We start from the raw sequence: 12,198 nt of genomic DNA on the forward strand, positions 1-12,198 counted from the left end.
CAGGGGTGAGGTGTACACCCTGATGGTCTTTTGAATTCCGTGTAGCGTGCCCACCCCCAAGGTTATGTGTTATGAGAGTGTGAGTAATGTGAATGTCTAAGTTGTGGGATAAAATTGAGGCACAAGAAGCCAGAAGGGGACAGAGGGGGGGATGCCTCCCCTGCACCCTGGTGACACAATTTTACCCGAAGGCCCTGCATGTGTGGGTGATTGTGGTGGAGCGGGAAGAGGGAGGCAGCTGGAGATGGGGAGGGAAGGAAGGGAAGGGCAAGTGACCCCTCCCTGGGGCCAGCTCCCCCGCTGACCCCAGTAGGCACCCCCATACTCTGCAACCTGCCAGGGAAAGGGGGCCCAGGCCCATCTGGACCAGGGCCCAGTTCGGCAGCCCCGCCTGGTGATGGTGGTGGTAGTGACATTATCTAAGCTGCCCAACAAACACACTAAAGGGGAAGTTGGAATGTTACATTTTAGACACTTCGATAAGTCTTCACATATCTCACGCCAAACGCCAGAACCAAAGAGCGTGGATATATTTGTCCGGTGAATTGGTTTGGCAGTGTGAGCAGTTGTTGGTAGATGTAAAGCTCATCTTGAACATCCGATGACCTGTATAGTGCACTCTATGTAGTATTTTGTATTGAATTAATTGAAGACTGGGATTTCTAATTAAATGAAAGGTTTTTAAGCATATCTGAGACCAGAAGTTTTGGTCTAAGTTAACTGATAAATCCGCTTCCCATTTTGCAATAGGAAGTGATATTGATTCATCTGTTTTAGAAAGCATTCTGTATATTTTGGAAAGTAATTTTGGGGTTTTAAGAGTAAGAAATTGAACCACACTTGGTGGTGTTTGTAGTTCAACTTGACCCGGTTTAAATTTCTTTTTTACTATGGATTTAATTTGTTGATATTCTAAAAATCTTTTCTTGTTGATCCTTTATTGTGTAACTAGTCTGTCAAATGGAATATATTCTGTTCCTTCTAATATATGTTCTAAGTATATGATTCCTTTACCACTCCAATCTGGAAAGTTTATCATATTATTGTTTTGTAATATGTCAGGGTTGTTCCAGATAGGTGTACGTTTGCATGGGATTAATGAAGACTCCGTCAATTTTAGAAACTCCCACCATGCTGTCAGAGAAGAGCTGATGTTGATGCTTTGGAAATTATGGAAGGAGCAATTAATCGGGAGGACTGTAGATTTTGACCAGTTAATTGAGTAATCTGATATTCTGGCAAAAGAGTTTATCAATTCAATCACCCCAGAGATATTGGTTTGTGAGTTTTGGAGAAAAAGTAGCACATCATCCGCATAGAGGCTGATTTTATGTTCCACATTCTTGCATTTTATGCCCTTAGCTACTGAATTCTGTCTAATTGCTGCTGCTAGTGGTTCAATAAAAATTGCAAACAGTGAAGGGGAGAGTGGGCATCCCTGCCTGGTGCACCTCAGGAGAGAGAAGCTGGAGGATGTTTGGTCATTTGTTTTGACACAAGCTGTTGGGGAATTATATAATATTTTTAACCAGTTAATGAAAGAGGTTCCAAAACCAAATTTGTGTAAAGTTGGAGACAGAAATTTCCACTTAACTCTGTCAAATGCTTTTTCTGCGTCTAAAGAAAATATTGTAGTTTTCAAGGTTTGTACTGTATGAGTAGTCTATCAAATTAAGTAATCTACGTGTATTTGTTGATGAGTGCCTACCTTTTATGAAACCAGTTTGGTCAGGATGAATTAAGAGGAGGGTTATTTTCTCTAATCTCTTTGAAAGAGCTTTGCAGATATTTTAAGGTCTACATTTATAAGGGATATTGGATGATAGCTTGAGGGATATACAGGGTCTTTGCCTGGTTTTAGCAGGAGATTAATGTTTGCAGAATTCATATTTGATGGAAGTCTGCCCTTTTATTTGATTTTCAACAACGTTCTGTAAAAAACTGGTGCTAGAATCGTCCAGAATTCTTTGTAGAATTCTGCAGGAAAGCCGTCTGGACCTGGAGCCTTATTATTGGGCATGCTTATCAGGGCTTCCTGGAACTCACCTGGTGTCAGTGGGGAATCCAGTGCCATTGCTTGAGTGTCTGATAATTTTGGAAGAGTAATGTTGTCCAAAAACTGATCAATTTCGTTTTTAGATGGGTTTATTTGTGGTGAATACAACGTTTTATAGAAATCCCTGAAAATGTTGTTTATTTGTTTTGGGTCATATATTGTGTTCCCAGATGAATCTTGAACAGCACATATAGTTGTTTTTTTCTTTATTTATTTTTAGCTGGTTTGCTAGAAATTGACCGGATTTATTACCATGTTCATAATTTCGTAAGCGTAGTCTTTATACTAAGAATTCTGTTTTTTTTTTTATCAATTATCTAGTTTTGTTTTGCGTATTTTGTTCAATGTTTCCTGATCTTGGTGGGACACATAGGCTTCTTCTAGGGATTTGATGTTTTTTTCTAATTCCTGAATATTTTTGTTTTCTTCTTTCTTTTTATGTGATGAGAAAGAAATTATTTTACCTCTCATCACAGCTCTCCCTGCTTCCCGTAGAACAGAAGCTGATGTTCCGGGAGCATCATTATAGTCTAAATATAGACTTCATCTTTAGGCAGTGATGTATTAAATCTCCAGTTTTTACTTGGCATAGTATTATTCTTGTGCATTAGTGTTAGAGATACAGGAGCATGATCGCTGACATCTATAGGGTGAATCTCAGTGTCTGAAATGTCGCTCAGCAGTGAGCTGCTGACCAAAAAATAATCCAGACGAGAGTAGGAGTGATGAACATGTGAGAAAAAAGTATATTCCTGACTGTTGGGGTGAAGGGAGCGCCATGCATCGCAAAGACCAAAGTCGCTCATATACTGTTTGATTATATTTGTGGACTGCCAATTACGCTGAGTTCCTGCTGTATTGAGCCTATCCATGTCTTCATTTAGTCCAAGGTTGAGGTCGCCTCCAAGAACAAGTGTGCCATCTAAGTGTTCAGAGAGTGCACTGAAAAAACCGTGAAAGAATGAGGGATCACCAACATTTGGACCATATACACTTACAATACATAGCTTTTTATCAAGTATAGATAGTTTAATGATTAAGAATCTGCCCTCTGGATCTATAACTGTATCGAGTACTGTGGAATTAATATTTTTACGTATTAAAATTGCTACTCCCCTTTGTCTAGAATTCTAACAGGCTGAGAACACATTAGGAAACTCAGGTGTTTTAAGTTCATTCAAACCTCTAAGAGGTCTGTGGGTCTCTTGTAAAAGGACAACATCTGCCTGTAGTTTTTTGAGTTGGTTAAATATTTTTAACCTCTTTTTTCTGGAGCCAGCTCCATTTATATTCCATGTAACAAACCTTAGTGCGCCCATAGATGTCTGTGTATAACTAGGGATGTATGCTGTGTGTGTCGCTTAGACAGGTGGAGAGAATACGTCACTTGTTCGTAAATAAAGAGAAGGAGAGAGAGAAAAAAAATGTGTGGCGAGATGCTCCCTGAGTTTGACTATGTGTGTGCATATTTACTAATATGAGTATGCTTGGCTTAAGTGTGTGTATCCTGTACGTCTGTGTGCGTTGTCTGACTGATGTAAAGTGCTGCCGTTGAGTGCATGATTGTGCATGATCGTGCTGTGCATATAATGTCGAAATAAAGGATGTTGTTTGTGGATGAGTCTGGAAGCAGGTGATCGAAGCAGTGAAAGAAAGTAAAAAAGAAAGAAACCAAGGACAAGGGTGTGTCAGGGCTCGTGTGCGGAGGCGAGGAAGGGATGACCCACATGCAGGACTCGTGGTGCAGAACGAGGTTTATTGAATATGTAGACAACAGATGATAGGATGGATGGATGGCTGGCTGGACTTAGCGGACTGGTAGACTGGTAGACTGGCTGGCTAACTGACTGACTGACTGGACTGAACACACGACAGAAACAACATCATCAATGACCCGACACTGAATGGGTAGAACAGAGGGCTTAAATACACAGACTGGTGATAATGATGATAATGAGAGACCGGTGAGTACACAGCTGAACATAATGAACTAATGATAATGGGAAGAGGACTGAACATAATACACACAGACCAAGGCTAACACAATAAAACAGGAAGTGGAACAGGCAGTAGGTAAACAGTGAATGTGAACTGAAAACACTGGGTCACCGACCCAGGAACCCTTACAGGGTGAGCAGCATAAAAACAAGAGGGGGGCGAGAAGAAAAAAAAACAGAAACATTCCAATTAAATCACTGACGGAGAGTGACGGTGTTAATTCTGCTATGAAATCACACTTAAGATGCGATTTGATACTGGTAAGTTAAACAGATGTGAATGCAAGTTAGTGTGAGTGGATAGTGAAAGGGTGTAGCGGATTCTTATCTGGTCTGAAGTTAATACAGCCATGGAGTGATGTCGGGGTCGTGGTGAAGCTGTCCATCCACGTACAGCCGGTCCACAGAGGACCGGGAAGAGGACCCTGCATCGTTCCAGGATCTCTTTGGGGAACTGGTCGTTTACGTTGAAGTCCGTTCCTTTTAATTCCCTGCCGCGACTTTTCACCTGTTCCTTTTGTTTGAAGTGGCCGAATTTGGCCACAATAGGACGTGGTCTCCCGGTCGCAGCCCGCATGGGGCTGATGCGATGCACTGTATCAACGGCGATGTTCTTCACCGTGTCCTCCAGCAGCTTCAGGTGGGTTTTGATGAAGCTTTTCACCGTCTCCGCGTCTTCTCCAGCGGCTTCTGGAATACCAGAAAATACAAGATTATCACGCATGCCACGAGCTTGTAGATCAATAACTGTCTTTTATTTTTTTTATTTTCTCTATTTAGCTGGGTAACATTGTCTGTGAGACATTTCACTGACTCCCTTAGCGTGGCATTTTCAGCAGCGAGCGTTTCCACCTGCTGCTGGGTGAACTCCAGGGATTCTCGGAAGGATTTAAATTCCCGGTGAAGAATCTCCACCAAGGACAGCCTTGCATCGAAACTGGACAATCGTTTGTCGATTGACTCCAGTATGTTGGCAATATCTTTGCCGGCTGCCGATGTTGTGCCGGGGGAATCTGCCTGGTGACATCTTTTCGACGACGGCGTCTCAGATTTGGCCGGGGAAGATGCACTCTGAGCCTTTTTCATTACGAGATCCTGGAAGCACTGATCAATGCAATCTTGGAGAGCCTCTAAACCAGGGGTCGGCAGCCCTAGGAACGCGTGCCACAGTTGGCACGCGAAGGGTTAACTGATGGCACGGCCATATAGCTGGACTGGCCATCGGGCATACCAGGCATTTGCTCGGTGGCCCGATGATTTTTATTTTTTTTGTAATGGTATAAACAATGAAAGGTGTTGGATTGGCCAGATGCTGGCCGGTGTGTAAAAATAACTCAGTTGTTTGGTGGTGGCATCGCGGAGCTTCCACAGATTCAGTAAAATTAACAATTGGTGGAGGCCAGCACGTTGATGAGGGAGATCGGAGGCAGGACGAAGAGAGACCCGAGGCGGCCGCCGGTCTGAGCATCAGGTGAACTGAACTTCAGGTAAGAAGTTATAACCTGCAGTCTTTCTGGGTCAGATATAAACCAAGTTTAGGTGGAGTTTATTTTCGTTGTGCTGACTTTTTACAGTCAGTTACAATAACTCGTACTGCTACTAGCTAGCATGAGGGAGTTTCTATACAGCTGGGTGGGTGCTTTGATGTTACTGATGTTGAACTTTATTTAATTCATAAGGTTAGTTAGTAGAGTTGCCAACCGTCCTGTAAAAAGACGGAATCCTCCCGCATTCAGAGAAATTATTACACGTTTTGTGTTGAGCTGAGAGGGGACACAGTTTGTCCCGGACTTCAGCTAGAATGAAAAAGACACAAAGGTGGAGTTATTCTTTTTCTTTGCGGCACAGCTGCCTCTTCTTCTCTCATTCTCTCCCCTCCCTCTCCTGTTGCTACTTTAATCGTAAAACTGATCAATGATCAGCTGATCGGCTTTTCTCTCTTGTTTGTTTATCGCCCACTTTTTTGCGCGAGAAAGAGGAAACCGCACTAAACAACAGCAGCATGTTTAAGTTTGATCAGCTGTTGTTAGAATTTATTTAATATTAATTTCTAGTATCAGCTGAGGTTTGCTGGAGCCACAGCTGTAAAAGCTGCTGGTCATGATGTCGGTTTGGATATGTGGTGAGAAGGAAACATGAAGATGAAACCAGGAGATGTCCTTACTGAATCATCAGAGCTGAACAGGTGATGGTGAAACAGGTTTACCCTTTAGGTGACATGAATGAGTTGAAGGGAAGTTATGAACTGTTTCTGAGAGACTAATATCACCAATATCATTTTCTGGTGGATCTAGCAAAGTTTTGCCAGGGGGGCCAGGTGGGGCATTAACAGGGAAAGGGGGGCACAAAGAAATACTTTCTTATTTGCATTTAAAATGTCTTGTTATTATTAAATAATTATCTGAAGCTTGCAACCAAAGTTTTTATGTGATGTAAAATGTATAGAAATCATACATATACCAACAAGACTGTACATCACTGTCACAACAGCGTTTGTTTTCATTCAAAGGCTTTATGGCTTTAATACCTGGTCGGCCAGTCTTATGCCCAGGCTGTTTTTTTGTCCCAGTCCAGCCCTGGGCACAACACACAGTGAATTAATCTGAGAAGGTGCATCAAAAAATAAATGGCCACGCCAGCGGTGCGCATCGCAAATCAGCTCGCATAGACACATTAGTTGTGCCTCTTCTTAATGATGGTATCTTAACTAACAACCCCAACTACCAGATTCAACTTGTAATTGGCTAAAAATAACTTAGCCTACTGGTGAGAGGGACGTTGTTAGCTTTCCACATTCCGACACTTCAAAAGCTTCAGTCCGCTCAGCACAGCATCAGCACCACGGAGATACATGGATACATCCGTAGACTCGAGACACAATGCATTTTTGGACTTTCAGGTGTATGGAACAATGTTTTATTTTCTGATCAAACCAGAAATCTTTAATGAGCAGCTAGATTTGTCTGGCATTAACTGGCTGAGTTAATGCCAGTTAATGCAACATCGAAGCAGCTGGAATCCACAGCTGTGCGTTTTCATGGAGCTTGCATTTTCACCTGCTGGACATCACTACCTGACAAGTTTAACTGTCTTCAGAACATTGCAGAGGCCTTATTGACAGTATTTGACTCTACATATCTGTGTGAGCAGATTTTCTCTCACATGAGTGTCCTCATTTTCTGTTGTACAGTCCATTTGCCGTTATGGAGTTCTTGTTATGGATAAAAAGTGTATTTTTTTGTTTCAAAATAGCTGATAACTATTCGCTGATAGCTGCCAACATCTGCGAACAAATATAATTCTAGAAAGTGGTTCTATATAGTGTGTAACTGTTAATATAGAGCGTTATAAAATTTATTGCTAATGCAATCATATGGCACACTGACCTCTGAGGAAATTTTAATTGGCACTCGCCATCAGAAAGGTTGCCTACCCCTGCTCTAAACTCTCCCCGTTGTTCTCCAGGGTGTTGGAGATGATTTAAACAAATATTGTTAGTTATAAGACAATTGATAAGTGTATTTGGTAATACTGAAGCTTAAAGGAATTTGTTCAATTCTAAACTACCATTCGCTTTAATTTTCCGCCAAAATCTCCGGGGTCTGACATCAGTTACAACATGAGTCACTTACCTTGTCCGTCACTTCCCATTTTACAGCTTTTCCTAATGATAAAGGCAGTCACAATGGCCATTACCACACCAAAGTAATTAAGTAATAGATAAAAAATTGAATGACAGAAAAGTTTCCTCTATTTACTATAGAAATGTTTGTTTTTACAATGGGTCCACAATTTAAAAAAAAAACTATTATTTTCTTTGAATTATTTAAAGTCTTCTACTTTATAATTACAGAAGAGCCTGGCATTGAGCTACCAGAATCTTTCACGTTATTAAGCACATTTATTTGTTAGAATTTACGCCAAAAGAGTTGTGCTGACAGATATCTTTTTTTTTTTAATATAGCTGCATTTCTTTATCAGATAGAAAAACAATGTAAAATAAATTTGACATCTCTGCACTAAGACATCTGCTCTTCAGTTTCTCTGGTAATTATATTTATTTTAAACCCATTTTTTGTTTAACTAAAATAAAAACCCATTTTTGTCTAACTGAAATAACTAAAATTACCATCTCACTTAGCAAAGTGGTGCAGGATTGCTTGGGAAATATAAGGTGCCTTACCCATTACTATGAACGTTCATTCCCTGTACAACCATGGCAATTTCTTGCCAATATGAAGCTTAGAATTAGCTTAGGAGAAGTTGCTGCTCCAAGTGGAGGAATTTAAGTATCTCGGGGTCTTGTTCATGAGAGATGGAAGCGGGGAACAGAATGACTGATGGATTAGTACCAGGACTGCAGTGATGTGGACACTGCACCAGTCTGTTGTTGTGAAGAGCTCTGGGTAGTTACTGAGATTGCAGATACAACCAAATTGAGTTTTCACTGAAAGGTTGTTGGCCTCTACTTTAGAGATGAGGATGAAGAGTTCAGTCATTTCAAAGGAGCTCAGAGTGAAAGGCATCTGACAAAGATGAATCCTGGGTGCCTCTTGGGTTCCAGGTGGGCATGGATGACTGTAGCTCAGGAGGTAGAGTAGGTCATCTGATAATTAGAAGGTTAGTGGTTTGATCCCAGGCTGCATGCCAAATATCCTTGGGCAAATATCCTCACTTAGTTGCTCTGACACATTCATTCCAGTTTGAATGAGTGTGAATCTTCGGCTACGTCTACACTAGCCCGGATAGATTTGAAAACGGCGTTTTCGTCTAAAAATGCTCCGCATCCACACAAGCGTTTTGAAAGAGTTGCGCGTCCACACTAAAACGGCCAAAAACACTGACGTTGCAGTTCCGCATATGCGTGAAACGCAAAACGACTCGACCTGTGTCATTTCCCTCTGTCGTTTATTTACATTATGAATCTTTGAAACGTGGCAGCGAAATGGCAAGACCAAGCACCGAATTCTTGGTTTAAGTGGTCACATGACTGCATCATATGACCAATACGCGTCATAGTTTTTGAGTGTCCACACTGCGACGGGACAGCTCCGTTTTGAAATGTATGCGTTTTCGAGAGCGTCTTCAAAACGCTGCGTTTTTCCTTGAGGAAAACGCCGTCTCAGTGTGGACGGGAGGCCAAAACGGAGAGAAAACGATGCGTTTTCAAACGAAAATTACAGTGGGGCAAAAAAGTATTTAGTCAGCCACCGATTGTGCAAGTTCCCCCACCTAAAATGATGACAGAGGTCAGTAATTTGCACCAGAGGTACACTTCAACTGTGAGAGACAGAATGTGAAAAAAAAATCCATGAATTCACATGGTAGGATTTGTAAAGAATTTATTCGTAAATTAGGGTGGAAAATAAGTATTTGGTTAATAACAAAAATACAACTCAATACTTTGTAACATAACCTTTGTTGGCAATAACAGAGGTCAAACGTTTACTATAGGTCTTTACCAGGTTTGCACACACAGTAGCTGGTATTTTGGCCCATTCCTCCATGCAGATCTTCTCGAGAGCAGTGATGTTTTGGGGCTGTCGCCGAGCAACACGGACTTTCAACTCCCACCACAGATTTTCTATGGGGTTGAGGTCTGGAGACTGGCTAGGCCACTCCAGGACTTTCAAATGCTTCTTACGGAGCCACTCCTTTGTTGCCCGGGCGGTGTGTTTTGGATCATTGTCATGTTGGAAGACCCAGCCTCGTTTCATCTTCAAAGTTCTCACTGATGGAAGGAGGTTTTGGCTCAAAATCTCACGATACATGGCCCCATTCATTCTGTCCTTAACACAGATCAGTCGTCCTGTCCCTTTGGCAGAAAAACAGCCCCATAGCATGATGTTTCCACCCCCATGCTTCACAGTAGGTATGGTGTTCTTGGAATGCAACTCAGTATTCGTCTTCCTCCAAACACGACGAGTTGAGTTTATACCAAAAAGTTCTACTTTGGTTTCATCTGACCATATGACATTCTCCCAATCCTCTGCTGTATCATCCATGTGCTCTCTGGCAAATTTCAGACGGGCCTGGACATGCACTGGCTTCAGCAGCGGAACACATCTGGCACTGCGGGATTTGATTCCCTGCCGTTGTAGTGTGTTACTGATGGTGACCTTTGTTACTTTGGTCCCAGCTCTCTGCAGGTCATTCACCAGGTCCCCCCGTGTGGTTCTGGGATCTTTGCTCACCGTTCTCATGATCATTTTGACCCCACGGGATGAGATCTTGCGTGGAGCCCCAGATCGAGGGAGATTATCAGTGGTCTTGTATGTCTTCCATTTTCTGATGATTGCTCCCACAGTTGATTTTTTCACACCAAGCTGCTTGCCTATTGTAGATTCACTCTTCCCAGTCTGGTGCAGGTCTACAATACTTTTCCTGGTGTCCTTCGAAAGCTCTTTGGTCTTGGCCATGGCGGAGTTTGGAGTCTGACTGTTTGAGGCTGTGGACAGGTGTCTTTTGTACAGATGACAGGTGCCATTCATACAGGTAACGAGTGGGGGACAGAAAAGCTTCTTACGGAAGACGTTACAGGTCTGTGAGAGCCAGAGATTTTCCTTGTTTGAGGTGACCAAATACTTATTTTCCACCCTGATTTACGAATAAATTCTTTACAAATCCTACCATGTGAATTCATGGATTTTTTTTTCACATTCTGTCTCTCACAGTTGAAGTGTACCTCTGGTGCAAATTACTGACCTCTGTCATCATTTTAAGTGGGGGAACTTGCACAATCGGTGGCTGACTAAATACTTTTATGCCCCACTGTAGTGTGGATGCAGCCTTAGAAAAATATTTAAAAAGTGCTAGTATGAACAGGTGAATGAGCCATGTTTTTTAAAGGCTTTGAGTGCTCATGTAGTGTTGAAAACTGTTATATAGGAACCAGTTCATTAACCATTTAAAGTGTCATGGAGGAGGAGGCCCCATAACAAACACAAGACTTGTTGGAGAGAGGTAGGTCTGTGCTTCTCTGGTTAGCCTGCTGCACTTGCGACCAGATGAGTAGAAGAAAATGGATGGATAGAGTTACAAATCTAACAAATGTTTAAATTTAACAAAGCTAACAAAGTTAGCTAGCCAGTGTTTACTCATAACAGGGCCACCCAATTGTCTAAATATGGTTAGGTTTGTTTAAAAAAGATTACCAAACATCTACAAACCAATCAGTGACAATCTATGTGGTTGACATGAAAACGGTTTGGCTGTTTCCCTTAAGTTAAAAACATCTATACATGTTTATATGTATCTGCTAGTTTTAAGATTGCACTTATACTTCACCATTACTTATTCAGCTGTTTTACCTGCATTAATTATTCAACTCAACTTCATTAATTATTGGATTGTTAAATGTCGTGTTTTTTAATGTCTCCTATTCCCAAGTTATTCCAGGGTCATCACATCAATTTAAAACAGTGTTATAAACCTCTTTGTCTCAAATTGTTAAGCTTTAATTACATAAAAACATCCTAAAACATTTTTAAAATTGATTATTATGACTGATTAGTTTGAAAATGAATAATTGATCTTGTTCACATTAACAGAGGTTGACCTTGCAAAATAACTGTAATATAGGTAGCATACTTTATAATGAGGTAAAACTTCAAAGAACACAAAATAGTACAATAGAACTGCACATTTCACTGCAATTAAAGACGTTGTGCAGGTGACCTCATTGTGAACTTAAGCTGCACACTGATGGAGTGATAGAAGGAGTAAAAGAGAGGGAAACCGACTTAGACTGCAGGACGCCAGTGTCTCCATTCTTCTCACACACTCTGTCTACTGTGTGTGCATCTGTGAGAGTGTGTAGCCGGGTAGATTAAGAGGGTCAGAGGTCAGACATTATCAGACACACTCCTCCTATGTACAGTATATAACTCCTCACCTCCTGAGATTTTTACTTGTCCTCTTTTCCCTTATAACTTTGAATGGCTTCTTTCCATATCTGTATCATCGCCCTTTTATCCAAAGGTAATCATCTGCAGAGAAATGGTTTATTTGAAGAGTTTCAGTCAGGTATCAGAGCTCATCACAGTACAGAAGCAGTTTTAGTGAAGGATACAAATTATCTTCTTATGGCCTCTGACATGGGACTCATCTCTGCACTTGTCTTCCTAGACCTCAGTGCAGTGTTTT

General features: G+C 41.4%; 1 protein-coding gene across 1 annotated transcript in view; it reads right to left on the reverse strand.

Moving 5' to 3' along the window:
* Positions 1-3,805: 3,805 nt before the first annotated feature.
* LOC308411803 (uncharacterized protein) overlaps positions 3,806-12,198 on the reverse strand; it is a gene marked incomplete at its 5' end in the record, with an annotated part of 63,021 nt that continues 54,628 nt past the window's right edge. The window contains one exon of the mRNA XM_080905829.1: positions 3,806-4,743. Within this exon, the coding sequence (XP_080761955.1) occupies positions 4,280-4,743 (464 nt within the window). The 3' untranslated portion in view covers positions 3,806-4,279. The remainder of the gene's footprint in view (positions 4,744-12,198) is intronic.

The sequence above is a fragment of the Rhamphochromis sp. 'chilingali' genome (genome assembly GCF_963969265.1).
Source record: "Rhamphochromis sp. 'chilingali' genome assembly, chromosome: 15".
NCBI classification, from domain to species: domain Eukaryota; kingdom Metazoa; phylum Chordata; class Actinopteri; order Cichliformes; family Cichlidae; genus Rhamphochromis; species Rhamphochromis sp. 'chilingali'.